This window comes from Petromyzon marinus, chromosome 28 (assembly GCF_048934315.1).
Source record: "Petromyzon marinus isolate PM22_M1 ecotype Great Lakes invasive population chromosome 28, UKy_Petmar_22M1.pri1.0, whole genome shotgun sequence".
Taxonomy (NCBI): Eukaryota; Metazoa; Chordata; class Hyperoartia; order Petromyzontiformes; family Petromyzontidae; genus Petromyzon; species Petromyzon marinus.
The window spans coordinates 13,221,989-13,244,351 of NC_133694.1; the positions used below are offsets into that span (position 1 = coordinate 13,221,989).

Sequence of the window (22,363 nt, forward strand, 5' to 3'; positions counted from 1 at the left end):
GGTTCAGATTTTAATTGCCACATAGCTGCTGGTCAAGAATAACAACAGTAGCAGCCAAAGAGAAGTCGACCACAGAGATGGAGCGATATTATCAGCTCGTGCGTAGGTGCAAGATGAACCGTTGCATCGCAGGGCTGTGGGAGATGGCGATGGGTTGGGGTAGACCTTTATCCAGCAGTGGATTAATCATGATTGTATCTGAATGTATTGGTGGTACACCGGTGTGCGATATAAAAAGAAATTGGCAATAATTATTTATTTTCCCACAATTCACAACCCCGGTCAGAAAATATTGTGGGGTGCACCAAAATCAGTTATCATGATGTCGAAGCAGTTGGAAGATGAATGTTATGAGCAGCTGAACACGAAGCTTTAGTCTGTTGCTATATAGCACCCAGCCAGATGACGATTGGCTGCTCCGTGTTCCAAAGGCTGATTTGATTCGTGTCCTATACTTGGTCGGACAGTTCCTCGACTCGTTTCCGAAATAATTTATTGGCGGACGGTGGCATCAAGAGACGACTCGTGGTGTCACACGTTCGAATGGGAAAGCAGCTGCTGAATCTAAGGCAACTTCTGATGGACAGTCTGCACTCAAGGGCAACAGGGACATCGTCAGACTGTTTTATGAGGACTGTTGTGTTATGCTGCACCAGTGTACCGCCAATACGTCAATTTATATAGTCAGTGGGTACCAGCAACGTCTGAGAGGCGGCCGAGGGCGGTGGCGAGCTTCCTCTTCAAGCACTGCACCTCGTCATAGTGCGATTGGGCCAGGGCGCGCACCTCTATGAGATCACGCCTGCAAACAAAGACAAAGATCCCCCGTGTATTCTTAACAGACTATTGGGGTAGGTGGGTGGCCAGCACCATGCCCGACCGTCTTTGTCTCGCGAATGGCGATGTTTACGCACCGCACCAGGTACTCAATTGAGAATGAGTTGACAAAATAGGGAGACAACATGCTTCCTTCCCAATTTCTGTCCTTCGAACATGAACTGCCAGATGTTTATAGGTAAGGTTCTTCATTGCTAGATATGGGTCCTAGTTCAATGCAATACTCTATAATACACAAAACAAAATAAGCATTATCAATCTTGATTTGAAGCTTTCATAACTGCAGGAATTCATACTCTTTCGTTCTTTCGGTAAAGTCACGTAGATAGAAAAAAACTAAGAAATCACGACGTTTCGATAGCAACGCAAGCCACCGTCTTCAGGTGAAACAATACAGCAGGCGGACTGCTGAGGAGGAAATGTAGCGAGAGAGCTACTGCAACCAAAGGTTATATACGTTTGTGGTGGGTACAACCCAAGGGCGGTGACTAGGGATGGAATTTGAAAGTCAATGTAATCGCAGAGAGGGTAGGGGTGGGTGACCTCGGCTAATCCGAGGAGTGGGATGGGGGATGCCGTAACGGGCGAGAGGGTGGGGGTGAAATTTACAGAGGGAAAAAGGTGATAGAGAGAAAAAAAGAAAAAATATATCAAACTTAGCAAACTTAGAAATGTAATGCAACTCAGAGAGTCGGCCAACACAACAGTTAACACTATACCTGGTTGATCAACGTCCTTCCAAAGATTGCTAAATTTTGCATCCATCTTCTCGGTTGAAGTCATGTCTTGAGTTGTGTGGAAATCCACCCCGTAGAGGCGGTTCAATCTTGATTTGAGGCTTTCGTGACTGCCCACCTTCTCGCCCGTTACGGCAGCCCCCCCTCCCCCCTCCTCGGATAAGCCGAGCTCATCCACCCCGACCCTCTCTGCGATTACATTTACAGATAGTCCCCGAGTTACGATGGTCCAACTTACAATATTCCGATCTTACGATGACGATACGACAAAATTGTAAAATATTTTACATTTCGCGCAGCAGGCAAACGCAGCAGCGTACGAGATACGATACTGTACGTTGGGACGCTGCGGGATGTACGCATGTTAAAAGTTTTTATAGCAAATAGGATTGTTTCCTGAAAAAACTTTCTATTAAATTGCAGTTCATATAGGTAGGTTAAGAATTTGCCTTGTTTTTTTTTACTTTACATTTTTACTGTGCAATACAGTATTGTAATTCATAAATACATATAGTATATAGTTTATACAGTACGGTACTGTAAATTGCTCTATTTTGCTAAATTATCACCATTCTTTAAGACTCCTGGGTAGGCTAGGCCATCTTCGACTTACGATATTTTTGACTCACGATGGGGTCGTCGTAACGCATCTCCATCATAAGTAGAGGACTATCCCTAGTCCCGCCCACTTACCCTTAGGTTGTACCCACCACAAACGTATATAAACTTTGGTTGCAGTCGCTCTCTTGATACATTTCCTCCTCAGCAGTCCGCCTGCTGTATTGTTTCACCTGAAGACGGTGGCTTGTTTTGCGATCGAAACGTCGTGATTTATTAGTTATTTTTTTCTATCTAATTGACTTTACCGAAAGAACCAAAGAGTATAAGCATCATCGTCAATGTGGAGAATATAAATAGCACACACAACACCTTGATGTGTGTACACATGGACGAACGCCAGGACACGCACATGACTCAAAACATCCACACACACACACAAACAAAATATGAACACATACACAGACAAAATACCACATTTCTTTCAGACTGGACGTTAATGAAAAGTGCCATTAGAAAATATCTGTTACGATTCGTCTGGCAGGTGAAAAGATAGCCTTTGTCAATAGCATGCAGGGCTGCCTTTGTCTCCTCAGTTTTAATATGTATGTATGATTAACTTATTTCACACCGTACGTAGCCAAACGTGCTCATCAGGAACTCATGTCAGGGAAATTTTACCCAGGGGAGGCCTAGTCCAGTGGTGTGCAGACCAGAAATTGAATATAATTACAGAAATCATGACACATTGTGCAAACCACTATACATCAACAGCTCATGCAGATCAAGAATAATTCACTTGAACCACACCTACGACGCTGCCCCATACACTTGTAGTAACCATTTAAATGCACGTCTCCGTTAACTCGCTGACGTTCAGGCTTCCCACCGGAGCTGTGAGCAGGTGAGCTCCAAGGAGCAGGAGCGTCCGCCACACGATGATGTTGTAGGCATCTTCTCTGTAGGCTCGCCGTCCGTCTCGGTGAACCCCACTCCAGGCTTGCCAGGCTTCGGGGACCCCCATTTTCCTGCGTGAACACCACCCGACGAGCACCATACTATTTATTTTAATAATATTTTTTACCAGGTAAGGCTCACTGAGCTGCAAATAGACTCTTTTTCAGAAGCAACCTGGCTATCAACGAAGTGGCTTATCGTCACATGGAAATGTATAGCGGCCAAACACTCTAAAAACGTTTCTCATTGTGGAGAGGAGAACCGGAGGACCCAGAGAAAAATCCAAGTGACCACGAGGAGAAGATGCAAACTCAAAATATACAGCAGGCATCAGGGTTGGGATCAAACCCACAACCTGCTGTATACCAGGCGAGGTAGTTAACATCTCGCCACATTCAGGATTTGCACAAATCCCTAAAGTGCAAAGATTCCAATGGAATTTTGAGGCAACTAAATATATCCACGCATAGCCTGCATGGTCATTTGTCGATACCTGTGGCGCTGTTTTATTTAATCCATTTTCACGGTGTTATCCCAATTATGCTACCGCTGCAATGTCACGTTACCTCGAGTCCACACATGGTTGGGGGCAGCACTTTCCCATCTGCCCTACCACCCACAGTAATATTTGTCGTAGAATGGCAGTTAAATTGATATTTTAACTCTCAAAGCTAGAACTTGGTCAACTTAAGTGCAAAACCAAACTGAAGCAAATGCTTTTTTGTGTACAATCATTGGTAGCCGTACTGAGACCATCAACTCTCTACACTTGAGAACGCAGTTTTAATCAGAGGCAGCTACCTGGATTCAAACCCAGGTCTCTGCAGTGTCAGCTGAGCATTCTGGCCTCTCAAGCCACTCAGCCACCTCACACATTCAACCATCTCCAATATCTCAATTCGTTATAAATATATAAAAAATTATTTAGTACATCACTGCTGCTTGATTGGCAATATGAAGTTATCCCACCCCTAGAGGCTGATTAAACCTGTGGCAGCCATCATCAAGCCCCTTGCTACACACATGTTGCCACTCACCCAGCTGTGTTGGACCCACCTTGTGGTCAACTGAATTCCTTGGCAAAACTTCCAGTTTGGATCTATGAATTTGTCCAGATCTCCCACAGAAGGCTACAAATACTTGCACTCAATAACTCAAAAAAATCTCACAAGTTATTTTAAATAGCGTTATTCATACAAACTGCATCTCACAATCGCTGAAGAACCAGACGAGAGCTGGAGGGCTGCCAGGTGGTGAGCCGGCACCATTGACTGCTCTGCAGTTCTCTGTACAGTATATTATATTTTCAGCAAATTAGCGAGTGGTTATACATGTGGAAGGGAACCAGAGTACCTGGAAAAACCCATGCATGCGAGGGGGCAACACTCTATCCCATACAGAAGGGACAGATGATGTCATTCCACACCTTTCTGTACTGCCTTCTGCTGGCAAGCTAGGGTGTGGCACCTCGATGCCCAAAGAAAAGGAGTCTCACATTTTGTAATTTGTATGATCCACCAACGCTGGCCTCCACAGTGCTGGATTACAGGCGGGCTTATGATAAAATTACCCAGAATGCTGGATTGTGCTTTTATGGGCGATCACCATGCAACAGAAGGGTTATAAGCTATAGGGTTATGTTATGGGCAGCAGAGTGGAATGCATAAAAATCCATTGTTGTACAGCACGTTAGTCTAAACCAACGTCTACCCTCCCTGCCCTCACCAACCCACACTGACCAGTGGAGTAAAGTATGGTCAAACTACCCCCATAACCTGCAGTGTGAGGAGGTCCTCATCCAGCAGTGGATTGACAAAGCACTGTACATACACCTGTATGCTTAAACCTAGGATGTGCAGCGCTGAAATGCTATACACTTCAAATGGTCAGCTCTGGAAGACTTGGATAAGCAATCGTGTATATTTGCTCACAAAAGTTGACTTAGTGATCCCTCTAAGTATTGGTCTAGTTCATGCAACAGCATCTAACACGGATAAAAAACTACATCACTCCAGGTCTCATGGATCCGGGGCGGCACCCTATGGGTCGCAACATTGCAAGGAACTGCACGCCCTTCAAACTAATCCCCCTACGCCCGCGTATGGGACGTACACCCAAAGTGGATCCCTTCACCCCGACGCCCGGCATCCGTTGGCACCGAGGGCGAGAGCACGCGAAACAAGCGACAGCAGTCGATGGCATAGTGTTGTATATATGCCTTTTCCATAATATTAAGTGTGATATTGCCTATTTTAATGCAATAGCTCGTAGATATATATGTGGATTCAGACTAATTAGCATTAGAATGATAAGTTGGGAAATAGAATACAAGATACCTTGATCAGTTGGGCATAATGAAAACACCTAGAGGAAGGAAGGAAATTTCACAAGTAACACCAGGCTACAGACACAACACACACCACGTCTAGGGGCAATTCAGTGGGTCTGTGTTCACACAAATCTTTGGCTGATCTTTGGAGGAAGGGAGTATGATGGGGATCATGACAGTTTAACACGCAGCCTTTCGCGATCAATATTATTCATAACAAAGGTTTTTGTGTTAGATCTCATAGGTATAAATGGATCGTAATTCTCCACTACCCGACACAAGTCAATAAGGTTTGTCACGTAAACAAAAAAAGCCAATTAGTGTCTACTAATGGGAAATGTGGATTTACTCTCCAACACAACGGTGGGCTGAAGTAGTAAAAAATGGCACATTTTGTTTACGTGACAAACCTTACTGGCTGTGTCATGTGGTGGAGGGTTAAGACACATTTATACTTGCGCGATATAACCCAAAAAAACCTTCATTATGACTTATAGGGATTATGACATCAGGCTCAAGGATGTCTGCGAAGCCAGAACCAGGGATGAACTAAGGCTGAGGTGGGAGGAACTTTGGGCCTTAATCTGTCTTAGGGAATTCATTAAATAAGCTAGAAATTCCAATATAAACAGTAAAAAAAAGCATACCAACTAGTCCTGCATTGGCATACTCTGGGATTTTCCCTCGTGACTGACAATAGAGTGAGTTCCTGCTAAGGCAGGCTCTAAGTATTGCTGAAAGTTTTATTTAATGTTTTTCTTTATATTTTGAGGTGTACTATACTAAGCTAAGTGTTGTGTTAAGCTAAGAGGTGTGTGAAGGAATTTTTATATAATACTGTGATAAGCTAAGACGTGTGGGAAGTTAAGTGGAGATTTGAGTCATACACCAATATCGAGTGTGCATTAAATATTGTCCAAGCTATAGGCTGGAAAAGTTATGTTGGTCGAACCCAGTGACTGCCATTGTATGAGAGTGTGGAGAGGCCGGGAGAGTGTGTGTGGACACGTGCAGGCTGCTGCATAGCGGGGGATCTCTTGAGAGTGAGCGACTAAGGGTGCTTGTAAACCAAGCCACTCCCAAGGCTGCAGACAGGCAGCGTGCTGGGCCAGCATGGCCACACAGCACTCCAGTTGCAGATCGAGCCTGGCATGCAGACCACCTGCCAGTGTGTGGCACAGCAGCCAATGGCGAACTGGCAGTGTGCTGACTCGAGAGTCGCGAGCACACTCTAGCTGTGGACCGAGCCTAACAGGCGAACAGCCCTGAGTGGATAGCGAGCGGCGTGTTCGCAGCACGCCCCAACAGCGGATCGAGCCTACCGATCAACACTCCCTTGTGGGACTTGAGGTATTTTCGGGTACAGAGAAGATAGAATATGAACACTGACTCCTACACGCATCCATCACTTGACCATACAGTTTGCAGTTGGTGACACCATGTCATGCAAGGATCGCACGTGAACAAATTCATGCCACACTATACATCATAACTGGTGGACCTTGCCTTTTCGTACGCCTTTTAGCGTCCTCTGGTCTAACACCTTTTGAGACTAGGCTCGAAAGAAAGCTGTCTCTGGTGTGGATCAATCAGTTTCAAAGACAATGCATATATTATCAGAGTATGTTTTTTGTTTGCATTCTGACCAGAATTATTGTGGCTAATGCAGACATGATTCCTGAAATAAGGTTTCAGTTTGGTGTTTTAACATCTTAACACCTGCTTTGTTGCCAGAAAAAAGGGTAAAACCTATTCCCATTAATCATATATATTTTACAATATTCATTTACTTAAGACACACAATCACAATCATTATTCATTACACTTAACAATGCACACATTCTTAATTACACTTAAATACGAACTTCATTACATTAACATTACACACTTTTTTACATATTTTACATAAATGTTCACATTTTTATAATTTTAATAATTTTGTTTGTACTTGACCTTATTGTTAATATCACAATATGTACAACAGCGGCGCACCTGATGGGCGCCTACCCCCACTGGCTGGGGCTCGCCGGGCGTCGTGAGCGCTTCGGGCGTCGTGAGCGCTCCGGGCATCGTGAGCGCTCTGGGCGAGCAGGGCAGAGAGCCTCCCCTCCAGGGAGACGATGGTGAGCGCGTGCTGAGACGCCTGCTCGCGGAACCCCGCCACCTCGGCGTCCCGCGACCTCCGCTCGTCCTCGCGGGCCATTCGCACCTCCTCCTCGCGGCTCCGCTCCTGGGGGACCCAGTGCGCACGCACAGAATAACAAATGTTGTTGTTGTTGTCGTCGTCATCGGCGTATCCGTTATTTAACCAGGGGGTGCCACGGTGGCGAGATGTTAACTACCTCGCCCGGTATACAGGAGGTCGTGGGATCGAACCAGACCCTGATGCCTGCTGTATATTTGCAGTTTCATGTTCTCCCCGTGGTTGCATGGATTTTTCTCCGGGTCCTCCGGTTTTTCCTTCCATATATAGAATTAACATGCGTTTAGAGTACTTGGCTATTTGCCTGCGATATATTTCCACATGACGATAAGACACTTTGTTGAGCTATCATTTGTGGCCAGGTCGCTATATAGCTCAGTGGGCCTTAGGTGGTAAAATAAACATAGTTTCGTTTTTAATAGATTAGAGATGAATAAACCCATTGTAACATGTGGAAAATTGCCTCTTTTGCAAGTCACCTGGGTTTCACCAAGAACAAATAGTAGATGCAATCGATTTAATCTGTGAACTAATACCTCGTTACATGCCTACACTTCAAACCGTAACAAATGAGCATGTGTGGACTTGCAATTAAACCACATTTGCCTGAATCCTAGACATCGAACTGCACCTACTCTTGTTTGTTGTACTTAACTCTGCACCTCTGGTTGGCTACGTATGGTGCAAAAGAAGTTCAACATACATATGTCGTGAGTCCAACTGAGTCGCAGACGTTGTTCCTTTTAGAGGCAACACATTTATTTGTAACACGTAACACAAGGGGTAATTGCCCCTTCACCGCCCCTTCACCAGCCTACTGTGGTGACCACCCAGCTAACTACACTATACAGAGGAGTTACTGCTACGAAGGGTCGGGTCCCTACTCGGGTCCGCTACCACGTGTTTGCCTCGAAGACGTAGAGCTTCCAGCCTGAGATGTAGGCTTCAGCTGTTGGACGTGGAGCTTCAGGTTGTAGAATGCAGCAACCCTGGTCCCTCTCATGGACCCGCCTTATGTCCCCCTACGGTCGGGGCCGCTCCGCCCTTGACCCCGCATGCCTTCTGGATCCTTCTAGCTCCCCCTTGATCCCTCTCGAGAGCTCTCCCTGGACACGTGATCACCCCCTAGTCCCCCCACCTGGGGGCCTCTCTGTGGACACTCTAGATCACGTGTCTGCAGGGTCAACCAAAGTGCCATGGCCCAGGGCAACCCTGCCCTTGGGCTGACACTCTCCCGCTCCCCCTCATGGAAGCCCCCACCACACGGTATGCGTGGTGCCCGCGCTATCCAGCGCTCACCAAACCCCGCTAGGGCTGGTACTACACCCGCCCACAGGGTGTATGCGATGACGGTGCATCGTGTGCAATGGCCCTCTCAGCCCGGCCCCATATAGTGACATCCCCAATGTCACTACACATACATAATCTCCCTTCACATTTTTTAAGATTTAGAAATAAAAGAATACAAGGCAATGGCACGAAATGCAGCTCCACTGATATTGTTGGCAGAACCGGTGCAGCCCAGTGGTAGTGTGTGCTCGTCGCCTGTTACAGAGATCCGTGGTTTTAATCCATCGGCCGCCCTGATTGTTGATGCGGGTGTAATAACCGTGATGTTACTGTACACCGTTCGCTTCACAGCAGACGTGAAAGATCCCGTGATATTGTGTGCCGGTGTCGTGGGCCAAGTTTGAAAATTTACCCAATAATGACTCAATTGGAATGACACACGGCAAGCATCGCCCCTCCTAATGTAGAAACTAGCCAGCATCATCCTCCTACAAGAGTCGTGAGTCTCCATGAGGTTTTCCTGGGTAAACAAGCACCAAAATAATACTAATCATTAATAACTCTAGTAATTATACACTTGGCTACACCGCTATATGAAGTAATTGTCCAAATTTGTATGAATTATTTTTTAAATTTAAACCCATGGCCAGGTGCATTCGTACGCCATTGCCTCTGTCCATACAGCATTATAATGGGCACAACACTGCAGTAATGCAGGTGGCTGATTGCGTGCGGCTGAGTGATGTATGAGTGAGCATTCCACCCCTCCGGCAACGCACTGGGCTCGTATGGCAGAGATGACGAGATATTGAAGCGCTCATGAAACGCGTGCGCCAACCAGCGGGATCTTCACACGGCATTTATGGCAGGCGTCCGCTCACTGGAGGGTACGGAGCTGTGTGTGCGGCAACGTGCCACAACGTTGCAGGACTCACGGCATCGGCCTTGAGCTGCTCTGCATCCCGTGCAGCCTGGTCCAGTGCGGCCTGTAGATCCGCCACAGCACGCTCCTTGTCCTCCATCGCCTGCCCCGCACACCACCGTGCACACTCACTCAGTCTGTACGGTGTTTTCTGTTCTGACGCCACTACAAAAAACGAATCGTTCCACGTATGTATCAACCAACACAAGCGACGCTGTGTGATTCACAGGCATGAGCAACGATGATGACCTGAACGTATGGAGTTTACTTATTGGTTAAAGCTTCAACGTGAATTCTGTGCTGACATTGTCTGTGAGAATGTGAACGTGCAATGGTACACAGCCACCTCGTGCTACTGCTGCAGTCCGTTCCATGATGCGACAGTGGGGAACTGTGGATCACATCATAACTATTCCCCATTTACCTACAGTACAAGTTAAAGCCAGCTTCTCACTTTTACATGTCCACATGTTGTGTTACTATAACCACAACTGTAACTGTCACGTATTACCCCAGGCTGTTTTTTTAAACGAAATGCCGGCCGGCAAGCCGCCACTTTGAACGAGTCAACACTCACGTGGCAGTGCTCGAGCAGCAGCGGCAGTGCCTGGAACATTTTGATGTCTAATGAGATCAAAGGAACCCTCGATTCAACGAGCCCTGTGCATCACAGTAATAACCACAAGTGCACACTTCCAAACATCAGCTGCTGATACGTACGCTTCTAAACGCGTGTGATATAATCTAGGATTAAAAATCAGCTCTTACTGTAACCTTAGATATTGCCTGTGATGAATTTGCATACTCATCCCTATCCTCAATCATTAGACATTACAACACAACATTGTTGTCCTTCACCCACACCTTTGTCACGGTTGACTACGTACGGTGCGAAAGAAGTTCAACATACTTACATACTCGAGACAATACACATAATTACGACCGTCTCACTGCATCACTTGCTCCAGAGACGTTCAGTATCATCTCATCACTGTCCTTGTCCTATTACCGCTGATTTAAAGGAAATTTCTCCTCTGCTATTTCTGTAGTCACTGACCTTCAGATCTGATAATTCTCCCTCAACCATCAGAAGCTCAAACCACTATATTCAGCATCCCATTCAAACAGGATCTTCATGCATGCACAGTTAGTCCCCACTCCAACTAGCGACTTGATAAAGTGGGAAATAGTAACGATGCACGCTGCAATAATCACCTCTTGAGTCTAGATCAAGGGTGTCAATGTCTTTGGGATGTGTGTACAAATTATGCCACTCTGGTGGTTGGCAGGCCACATCCATGTCACAACTTTGAGGAGTTGGAATGAATAACTGTAAATACACTAATGATCTATACAATACAGGGCTAATCTAAGTTTAATTAAAGAGGTGTCCTACCTCTACATGACATATAGTGGTAGTATAGCGGTTAGCATGCTTTGCTACAAACCCAATGACCCGAGGTTGATTCCCGCTCACGACCAACACCAGTGACGATTATCTGAACCGGTCCTGGGCCTCCCCTAAGTCGACTCAGCCTTTAATGAGTACCTAGTGGAGTGCGTAAACATTGCCACTAGGGAGACAAAGGCGGCCGGGCATAGTGCTGGCCACCCACCCCTCGTGCGCCATACCGGCCTTCACAGGTGCTCACTAACAGCGCTTGCCCCAGCAGTCTGTTAAGGCAATAGGGGGGGATCTTTGTCTTTTTGTCCAGGGACCTCCTCTTGGATCATTCCACTAAGTTAAATGAAAGGTGTCTTTTGTAAAGGTTACAACATGTAGCTTAAGCGAATGTGGTAAACACTTAAAAAAAATTACACTTTACCAAATAATGTCTGCTCTGGTGCGGCTTAACCGAATAACCATTCACAATAGCTCAGCGTGTCACACGAGGCCTGCATCCTCAGTGAGGATCAGGTGAGTTGATGACTATGAGTGATGTCAGGTGAGTGGTGATTGTTTGATGAGGGTCAGGTGTCATGTCGGCACTGCGTCACGCCTTCCGTAGGACAGCTGCCCACCACGTGAATGTAACGTGCCACAGCCACGCCTCTGCAATATGCTGATGCAAGCCCAAGCAGCAGTGGACACCCTGGACACCCTTACAAATGCGATATTCCTTCTCAACAGACTTCCTATGTGAAATATATTAATAGAAAAATAAGAAAACAGTCAGTACATGAATCGATTGGTGGTGGACCCGGGTCACCATCGTGACCTGGGGGTGCCAAAACCTCCATAACTCCGAAACCAGAAGACCTATGAAGACGGGAGATGTCACTGAGCCCGATACGCACGCCAAATATGAAAATAAAAAACACACGCAAAACACCCATAAAAAAGGGGGGCTGCTGGGGATTTGTGTGTGGCAACGGCTGTTTATTGCTTGTTTTGAAAGTACATCAGGATGCTGGTCTGGTCATTCCCCAGCACGTTCTGCTTCTTACGGGGCGGCCACCCTTGTCTTTGGGAGCGAGACCACTTGGAGGCAATGGCGCACCAGGCGCTCTCTTGGTATGGCCGGCAGTCATGGTCGTGCTGGCGGGATCGACATCGTCATCATCATCGCTCCCAGCGTCGCCCTCCGGCAGGACAGAGTAGTACCAGCGATGCTCCCAGAAAAAAACCTTAAACTATGCCCGGCCCACCAATATTTTGCGGTGACCCGGGCTACTGCCAATCGATTCACATGTTGTGTACCAATGGGAAATCAATAATGGGCCCTATTGTGGAGACAGGGGTCATGATGACCTTACACCAGATCTGTGTTTATATTCAGGGCAAGGGAAAAGACAGCACAGATCATGAGAGTAGCACTCACCGTCTGGAGCTGCGTGAGCTCAGCCTCTGCCTCCTGGGTGCGATTCTGGCAGGCAGTCGCAGCCTCCTCTCTCTGCACGAAGACACGCATGACACAGCTGAGACACAACACAGGCAAGATCAAAGCGGGGATTGTTCTTTGAAGATGTCTAAGAAAGACACCTGCTGGATCTCAAGCCGAGCCTGGTCCCTGATGCCCTCTACGTCATGCTGCAGCCTCTGCTCAATCTCCCGCTGCAGCCGTCCCTCCCGCTCTTGCTCGTGCAATCTCTCCAGCTCCTGCCGCTCTCGCTCGCTCTGCTCCTTCTCTTCTTCTCGAGTCCGCGCCTCTTCCTCGTGCTTCTCCTGCAGTGCTGCCAGTTCAAGCTGTTCAGAATGTACACCAACAGTGGGAACAGCAAAGCTAAGGAAGCAACGTAATATAATATTTTGTTCAATAAACACCACTGTTTAATGATCGTCATCAACAACCATGATCTATACATTGCTGAACGAAAACTAAAAACTTCAACTATTTTTATTTAACCAGGTAAGGTACATTGGGCTATGTAGCTCTTTTTCAGAAGCAACCTGGTCACAAATGATAGCTCAACAAAGTGGCTTATCATATGGAAATGTATATCAGCCAAATACTCTAAAAGCATGTTTCGAAATGTGGAAGGAAAAACCGGAGGATCCGGAAAAAAATCCACGCAACCACGGAAAGAGAGACTATTCAAACTACAAATACAGTGAGGGAAAAAAAGTAATTGATCCCCTGCTGATTTTGTACGTTTACCCACTGACAAAGAAATGATCAGTCTATAATTTTAATGGTAGGTTTATTTGAACAGTGAGAGACAGAATAACAACAAAATCCAGAAAAACACATGTCAAAAATGTTATAAATTGATTTGCATTTAAATGAGGGAAATAAGTATTTGACCCCTCTGCAAAACATGACTTAGTACTTGGTGGCAAAACCCTTGTTGGCAATCACAGAGGTCAGACGTTTCTTGTAGTTGGCCACCAGGTTTGCACACATCTCAGGAGGGATTTTGTCCCACTCCTCTTTGCAGATCTTCTCCAAGTCATTAAGGTTTCGAGGCTGGCGTTTGGTAACTCGAACCTTCAGCTCCCTCCACAGATTTTCTATCGGATTAAGGTCTGGAGACTGGCTAGGCCACTCCAGGACCTTAATGTGCTTCTTCTTGAGCCACTCCTTTGTTGCCTTGGTCGTGTGTTTTGGGTCATTGTCATGCTGGAATACCCATCCACGACCCATTTTCAATGCCCTGGCTGAGAGAAGGAGGTTCTCACCCAAGATTTGACGGTACACGGCCCCGTCCATTGTCCCTTTGATGCGGTGAAGTTGTCCTGTCCCCTTAGCAGAAAAACACCCCCAAAGCTTGTTTCCACCTCCATGTTTGACGGTGGGGATGGTGTTCTTGGGGTCATAGGCAGCATTCCTCCTCCTCCAAACACGGCGAGTTGAGTTGATGCCAAAGAGCTCCATTTTGGTCTCATCTGACCACAACACTTTCACCCAGTTGTCCTCTGAATAATTCAGATGTTCATTGGAAAACTTCAGACGGGCATGTATATGTGCTTTCTTGAGCAGGGGGACCTTGCGGGCGCTGCAGGATTTCAGTCCTTCACAGCGTAGTGTGTTACCAATTGTTTTCTTGCCTTGAGATCATTGACAAGATCCTCCCGTGTAGTTCTGGGCTGATTCCTCACCGTTCTCATGATCATTGCAACTCCATGAGGTAAGATCTTGCATGGAGCCCCAGGCCGAGGGAGATTGACAGTTCATTTGTGCTTCTTCCATTTTCGAATAATCGCACCAACTGTTGTCACCTTCTCACCAAGCTGCTTGGCAATGGTCTTGTAGCCCATTCCAGCCTTGTGTAGGACTACAATCTTGTCCCTGACATCCTTGCAGAGCTCTTTGGTCGTGGCCATGGTAGAGAGTTTGGAATCTGATTGATTGCTTCTGTGGACAGGTGTCTTTTATACAGGTAACGAGCTGAGATTAGGAGCACACTCTTAAAGGGAGTGCTCCTAATCTCAGCTTGTTACCTGTATAAAAGACACCTGGGAGTCAGAAATCTTTCTGATTGAAAGGGGGTCAAATACTTATTTCCCTCATTAAAATGCAAATCAATTTATAACATTTTTAACATGCGTTTTTCTGTTTTTTTTGTTGTTGTTATTATCTCTCACTGTTCAAATAAACCTACCATTAAAATGATAGACTGATCATTTCTTTGTCAGTGGGCAAACGTACAAAATCAGCAGGGGATGAAATACTTTTTTCCCTCACTGTATATAGGTGTCAGGGTCGGGATCGAACCTACAACCTTTTGCATATCGAGGTGAGGAAGTTAACATTTTGCCAGGCTTCCGTACGTAAAAAAATAAGTGTGCTTGGACAGGACCAATCAATCGAAGGGATGAAAGCAAATAGACAAGACTGGGGATGGAATGGCGGACAAAAGAGGGAACATTCCCGAGGATGATTACTGCTGAGATGGAGTGGTGAGATCAGTTTATGTGCCAGAAATGAATCTAGGCATCAAGGGACTTCATCCAGCAGTGGATAGCCAATGGCTCATGATAATGGACAATTATGACGAAATGCCTTACATTCCATGAATTGCATCAAAACGCATTTAATTACACAAAATATCTTGGTGCAAAAAGATGGCTTTGACCATAAATGCACAATGAACAGAAACATTGCATGTGTGTGCGTACACCATTCACAGCAAGCCCCGTGTATGCAGGCTGTGTTTACCTGGATGGTGTTACAATGATTTGTAGTCTCCTGGCACTGTTGGTGTAATGTTCGTATGCAAGCTGCTATTCCTGGAGGGTGGAAGGAGATTGGCACAGGTGGTGAGACAGAGAGACAGTATTTGTCACTTACACAGTTATCAAAGCCTTAGGCTGCAAATGAGTTACAAGTGAGCCACAAAAGGTGAGACATTAGAAGTGACCATCATCATGAGGGGAGCTGCCTAGTCACATGGGGTACATCAGGGGGTGCGAAGCAGACCGATTATGACAGTTCACATCGAATGACACTTCCTCATTACGTTGATTATTATTATTAAATGAATATGGTGGCTATTTCGAGCTGTGGTTGCGCTGCTAATTGTCATATAGAGGAAAACAACGGTGCACAGTCATCACCATCAGGCGTGCGTGAATCCTCAGCACAAACTCCGGCGTCAGTGAGGGCAGAGAGCACGTGCCCCTGCCACGCCACCAGGCCGCCCACGAGTGTGCACAGGGAATCCCGCAGCGAGGCGGCAGGCCCCTCCACACACAGCGCCTGCAGCTGCCACACGCTCGTGCCCAGGGGGCCATCGCTGTTATCGGCGCCGTCGCCACCTTCCACTGCAGCCTGCCAGGGTGCACGCAATAAGGGTACATGATACCTCACAATTTCAATTCTACGGCCGTCTGGAATGCTGTTATTTACGTTATTAGGACGCCACTGGAGCTATCCACTTTAAAATGCAGATTGAACATTTGTTTTAGAACTGCTTTTCATGTTTAGTTTGTTGTCCTTCCTCCACACCTCTGATGAGCACAGTTGGCTACGTACATCCAACAACCACGTGTTTTACACAAAAATATCCTGCAATTTATAACTCTCATAGTATTTCCACTAAAGTGATTCCTTCTTGCAGAGATCAAGATGAAGATGTCATCAGAGCTTGAAGCCGTTCATACCACACCTCGCCAGCACCCGCTGTTCCAAGATGGCGGCGGCGGCGTGTGTAGCAGCGTGTGAGTTGTTTTGCGTGAGTGTAAACTGTGCGTGAGAATGTGTGAAAATGTGAGAATGAGGTGTTTGAGCTGCGTGTGAGTGTGTGTGAGTGAGCCGTGAGGGTGAGCCGTGTGAGAGTGAGACGTGTGAGCCGTGTGAGAGTGAGACGTGATTATAATACTTGTGTGTTGTAAGGGCCATTGCCCAAAACGTCGCCTATTATTCTGGATTTTATTTTTGAGGCCACCCCCAGAAAATGTAGTTCAGCAGCTTCATAGCTTCATGGCCGTGATGAGAGGGACTTCTGCATTCAAACAGTGATGTACATTCGTGTATGTGTGATAGTGAAGTGATGTACACTCTGTGTGTAATAGTATAGTGATGTACACTCTGTGTGTGTGATAGTGTAGTGATGTACACTTGTGTGTGATAGTGTAATGATGTACACTCGTGTGTGTGTGTGTGTGATAGTGTAGTGATGTACACTCGTGTGTGTACCTGGCGCAGCGTAAGACCTAGTTAATTGTGCACCTGGTGCAGCCTGAGTGAGGCCTAGTTAATCGTGCACATGACACTGCCTGAGTGAGGCCTAGCTAAATCATGCACCTGGTGCAGCCTGAGTGAGGCCTAGCTAATCGGGCACCTGGAGCAGCGTGAGGCCTAGTTAATCATGCACCTGGTGCAGCCTGAGTGAGGCCTAGGTAATACTGCACATGACACAGCCTGAGTGAGGCCGAGTAAATCGTGCACCTGGCGCAGCCTGAGTGAGGCCTAGCTAATCGTGCATCTGGCGCAGCCGAGTGAGGCCTAGTTAATCGTGCATCTGGTTGAGGCCTAGTTAATCGTGCACATGACACTGCCTGAGGCCTAGCTAAATCATGCACCTGGCGCAGCCTGAGTGAGGCCTAGCTAATCGTGCACATGGCGCAGCCTGAGTGAGGCCTAGCTAAATCATGCACCTGGCGCAGCCTGAGCGAGGCCTAGCTAATCGTGCACCTACAGCAGCGTGAGTGAGGCCTAGTTAATCATGCACCTGGCGCAGCCTGAGTGAGGCCTAGGTAATACTGCACATGACACAGCCTGAGTGAGGCCGAGTAAATCGTGCACCTGGCGCAGCCTGAGTGAGGCCTAGCTAATCGTGCACCTGCAGCAGCGTGAGTGAGGCCTAGTTAATCATGCACCTGGCGCAGCCTGAGTGAGGCCTAGGTAATACTGCACATGACACAGCCTGAGTGATGCCTAGTTAATCGCGCACATGGCGCAGCCTGAGTGAGGCCTAGTTAATTGTGCACGTGACACTGCCTGAGTGAGGCCTAGCTAATCGTGCATCTGGCGCAGCCGAGTGAGGCCTAGTTAATCGTGCACCTGGTTGAGGCTTAGTTAATCGTGCACATGACACTGCCTGAGGCCTAGCTAAATCATGCACCTGGCGCAGCCTGAGTGAGGCCTAGCTAATCGTGCACATGGCGCAGCCTGAGTGAGGCCTAGCTAAATCATGCACCTGGCGCAGCCTGAGTGAGGCCTAGCTAATCGTGCACCTGGAGCAGCGTGAGTGAGGCCTAGTTAATCATGCACCTGGCGCAGCCTGAGTGAGGCCTAGGTAATACTGCACATGACACAGCCTGAGTGAGGCCGAGTAAATCGTGCACCTGGCGCAGCCTGAGTGAGGCCTAGCTAATCGTGCACCTGGCGCAGCCGAGGCCTAGTTAATCGTGCACCTGGTTGAGGCCTAGTTAATCGTGCACCTGGCGCAGCCTGAGTGAGGACTAGTTAATAGTGCACGTGGCGCAGCCTGAGTGAGGCCTAGTTAATCGCGCACATGGCGCAGCCTGAGTGAGGCCTAGTTAATTGTGCACGTGACACTGCCTGAGTGAGGCCTAGCTAATCATGCACCTGGCGCAGCCTGAGTGAGGCCTAGTAAATCATGCACAAGGCGCAGCCTGAGTGAGGCCTAATTAATCATGCACGTGGCACAGCCTGAGTGAGGCCTAGTTATGCACATGACACTGCCTGAGTGAGGCCTAGCTAATCGTGCACCTGGCGTAGCCTGAGAGAAGCCTACTTAATCATGCACAAGGCGCAGCCGGAGTGAGGCCTAGTTAACAGTGCACCTGGCGCCGCCTGAGTGAGGACTAGAAAATCGTGCACCTGGCGCAGCCTGAGTGAGGCCTAGTTAATCGCGCCCATGGCGCAGCCTGAGTGAGGCCTAGTTGATAGTGCGACGGACCACAAGCTGTGTTCCTGCCAAGGCAACATTGCCACGGACTCCAAGCTGTGTTCCTGCTAAGGCAACATTGCTGTGGACCCCAACCTGTGTTCCTGCCAAGGCAACATTGCCACGGACTCCAAGCTGTGTTCCTGCCAAGGCAACATTGCCACGAACTCCAAGCTGTGTTCCTGCCAAGGCAACATTGCCACGGACCCCAAGCTGTGTTCCTGCCAAGGCAACATTGCCACAGACCCCAAGCTGTGTTACTGCTAAGGCAACATTGCGACGGACCCCAAGCTGTGTTCCTGCCAAGACAACATTGCCACGGACCCCAAGCTGTGTTCCTGCCAAGGCAGCGTTGCCACGGACTCCAAGCTGTGTTCCTGCCAAGGCAACATTGCGACGGACCCCAAGCTGTGTTCCTGCCAAGGCAACATTACCACGGATCCCAAGCTGTGTTCCTGCAAAGGCAACATTGCCACGGACCCCAAGCTGTGTTCCTGCCAAGGCAACATTGACACGGACCCCACGCTGTGTTCCTGCCAAGGCAACATTGCCACGGACCCCAAGCTGTGTTCCTGCCAAGGCGCTCCATCCTGGAAAACTTCACGGAGATCGTCAAGATGGCCAAGGGTCGTGAATGAAGAGTCCCCTGTGTGGGCTTCAGTGGGGCCGTCTGGTCGGGCAGCAGAGACACAAGAGGCCAAGAAACGACATTCCAGTCGTGGGCCGAGCTCAAGAAGGCCTAGCTCGAGCACCATCCTGCGGCGGGGAAAGGAGGCGGTGCAAGCGGTGCAGCCGAGCCCACAACAGCTAAGAATCTGCTGTCCCTGTCGGGGGGGGGGGGGGGGGGGGGGTGCTGTTCAACCCTAGCACATGGGCGAGAAGCCGTGCATGTGTGACGAGTGCGGCAAGACATTTTTCTCATGCTCGGCCTACAAGTATATATATTTTCTCTTTTCCGCTTGTGTGTTAATCTGTGTTTACTCCGGATATTTTAGAGATGGCAATTCTCCTGCTGTGTATCCTACTGCTGTCCTTCCCGGCCATATCTAGTGCCACATTCAACTCTACAAACGGCTACCCTCGTTACTTTGCGTCCATACTTGTTGCTCGATTTGCCACTACACCTGCAAATGAAACAGCTTATAGACACTTCTACACTCCATCACTGTATCCTTTTAAACCCTATTTTTGTCCCATTACTTCACCAGCACTCCTTCCAAACTTCATTGTGCTCTTAAAAATAACACCATCTGCGAGCTACTGCTATTAGTCCAAGGTTTGCCGCTCTTCATCCTTTCACAGAAAATACTTGTGCAAACTATTAATTCTACTTTGCTGTTTCTCTTTTTCTGTTCCCAACCCCCCTCCTCCGCTCCGGAGGTGGGGCTGGTAACATGCTAATTCATATGTTAACTCTGCCCACACAGCTTAAAAGACGCGGTCCTTGCTTGACAGTTTTCATTCAAGCTCTGTCTTCTGGACAGACCTGTTTCTTCACCTGAAGAAGGCCACTTGTGTTGTGGCCGAAACGTCGTGAGAATTTTATTTTATTATGTTTTATTTGTATTATTTTATTTCCATTCTACGTGACTTTACCGAAAGAACCAAGAAGATCTACTTTTCTTATTTCTGGGTGGAATTGAGCTTCATCCTGGCCCAAATGTAAAGAACTCGTATAATTCTGTAGATTTTTCTGGCAGGAAAGGTGTTGGTGTTCTAAATGTCAACATCAGAGGGCTTGTGATTAAATTAAGTCAACTAAAACTAGAAGTGGCAAATCTTGACCCGGACATTTTTTGCCTAACAGAAACATTTCTCACTCCTGCCATCAATGACTTGCAGATTACGATTGACAACTACCACCTTTTTCGGCTTGACCGAGGATCTAAAGGAGGTGGAATTGCCATCTATGTTCGTAATACTATTGCATATTCACCAGCTCACTCCTTGTTTAAAAAATGTTGCTTTGAAGGTCTGGCTCTCAGAACAACTCTCCCAAATAATCAACAGATATTGGTAGTGTGCTGCTATAGACCGCCTAGTGGGAAGGATGTTGAAGCTGGATCTGCACTGAGAGAGCTTCTTGGGGGCCTCCCTAAAGGTGAAACAGTTTTAGTGGGTGATCTAAATTGGAATTGGCTAAACCCACCGGCCGTGGCCACAAATTTTGCAGATGAATTTAACCTGTTTCAATTAATAAATGTCCCCACGAGACCCAATCTAAAAAATCCGGGACAGTCATCTCTGCTTGACGTCCTATTGACAAATGCCCCTCACAATTTCGCACTGGTGTTCTGGGTAGTAACCTTAGTGATTACTCCTTCATTTTTGGGGTAAGATCATCAGCCAGACCCAAAGCCCCCCTAAATTGGTTGAGAAGCACTCTGAGACACTTCAGCACTCAGACATTTACTAATGATGTGCTTCACTCGGATATTGACAAGGTCTGTGATATCCCCAACCTGACTATGGCTTGGGAGACCTTCAGGTACACATTTCTCCAAATTGTTAACAAACATGCTCCGTTGGTTAGATTTAAAACTAAAGGCAACCGCCCACCATGGTTTGATCCTTTGATTACATAGCTCATGAAAACTAGGGACAAGGCTTGGGCATGTGCTCAGAAAAGTAATTTGGTCAATCACTGGCTAGAATACAGGATTTTAAGGAATACATGCGTCAAAAAATACGGCATGCAAAAAATTCCTACTTTTCCTCCACTCTCCTGGAATCACATGGAAATGCCAGGATTTTCTGGAAAACAATCAAGTGTATTGAAAAGGCATCCAAAACAGACAATCTGCCCATTGAGCTTAACCGAAATGGGGAATATTTTTCATATCTCAAATAAATAGTTGACAATTTAAACCTTCATTTTTCTGAAGATGGTAATCTTTTTGATAATGTATTGGTAGTCACCTCTGCTCATGCAAATTCCTACACCCTTGTCCAAACATTAAACGAATGTAGTTTCCAGCCAATCCACGAAAGTAATGTGAAACAACTGTCCTACCTCAAAGGGTCCTCCTCTCCCGGAGCAGACAGTATTCCCGTCGTTGCTCCACTAACTATTGGTCACCTAATATACAAACCTATAGCTCATATTTTCAACCTGTCCATCAAAGAAGCATCAGTTCCTCTAGAATGGAAACATACCTATGTCCGTCCACTTCACAAAGGGGGCCCTAAAGATGATCGAAATAACTAGTGACCTATCTCAATTTTGTCCCCGTTGATGAAAATTTTTAAAAAATTATTGAACTACCAAATTAGCAGTTTCCTGTCCACCAAAAATCTACTACATCTAAAACAATCTGGGTGCCGAAAAAAATACAGCACCACATCTGCTGCATTAAGACTCTCTGAATCACATTTACAGTAGCCTTGATAATAAGCAGTACTGTGCCTGTCTTTTTCTTGACCTGTCCAAAGCTTTTGATACAGTAGACCACAACACCCTGCTTAGTAAACTAAGTTGCCTCGGTTTTTCTGAAAACGCAGTAAAATGGTTACAAAATTACCTCTTTTTTCGCACCCAAACTGTATTCACAGATGGTTGGATGTCAAACAGTGTTAAGATAACAAAAGGGGTTCCACAGGGTTCCATCCTCGGCCCCCTTTTGTTCTCTCTTTATGTCAATGACTTGGGCACTGACCTGGATCATTCCAGGGTAAATCTTTTTGCAGATGACACGATACTGATTACTGCTGGCTGCTCTCCGGATGACGTGATT

The 22,363-nt window shown here is 47.0% G+C and overlaps 1 protein-coding gene across 4 annotated transcripts in view; it reads right to left on the reverse strand.

Annotated features, from left to right (window-relative positions):
• LOC116947037 (forkhead-associated domain-containing protein 1) overlaps positions 1-22,363 on the reverse strand; it is a 77,266-nt gene that overhangs the window by 30,601 nt on the left and 24,302 nt on the right. For all 4 annotated transcript variants that reach the window (XM_032962412.2, XM_032962409.2, XM_032962410.2 and 1 more), the window contains exons 15-22: positions 15,832-16,045; positions 15,434-15,504; positions 12,817-13,020; positions 12,656-12,727; positions 9,847-9,936; positions 7,411-7,648; positions 3,022-3,160; positions 696-802 (exon numbers count right to left, since the gene is read on the reverse strand). In XM_032962412.2, the coding sequence (XP_032818303.2) occupies positions 696-802; positions 3,022-3,160; positions 7,411-7,648; positions 9,847-9,936; positions 12,656-12,727; positions 12,817-13,020; positions 15,434-15,504; positions 15,832-16,045 (1,135 nt within the window). The remainder of the gene's footprint in view (positions 1-695; positions 803-3,021; positions 3,161-7,410; positions 7,649-9,846; positions 9,937-12,655; positions 12,728-12,816; positions 13,021-15,433; positions 15,505-15,831; positions 16,046-22,363) is intronic.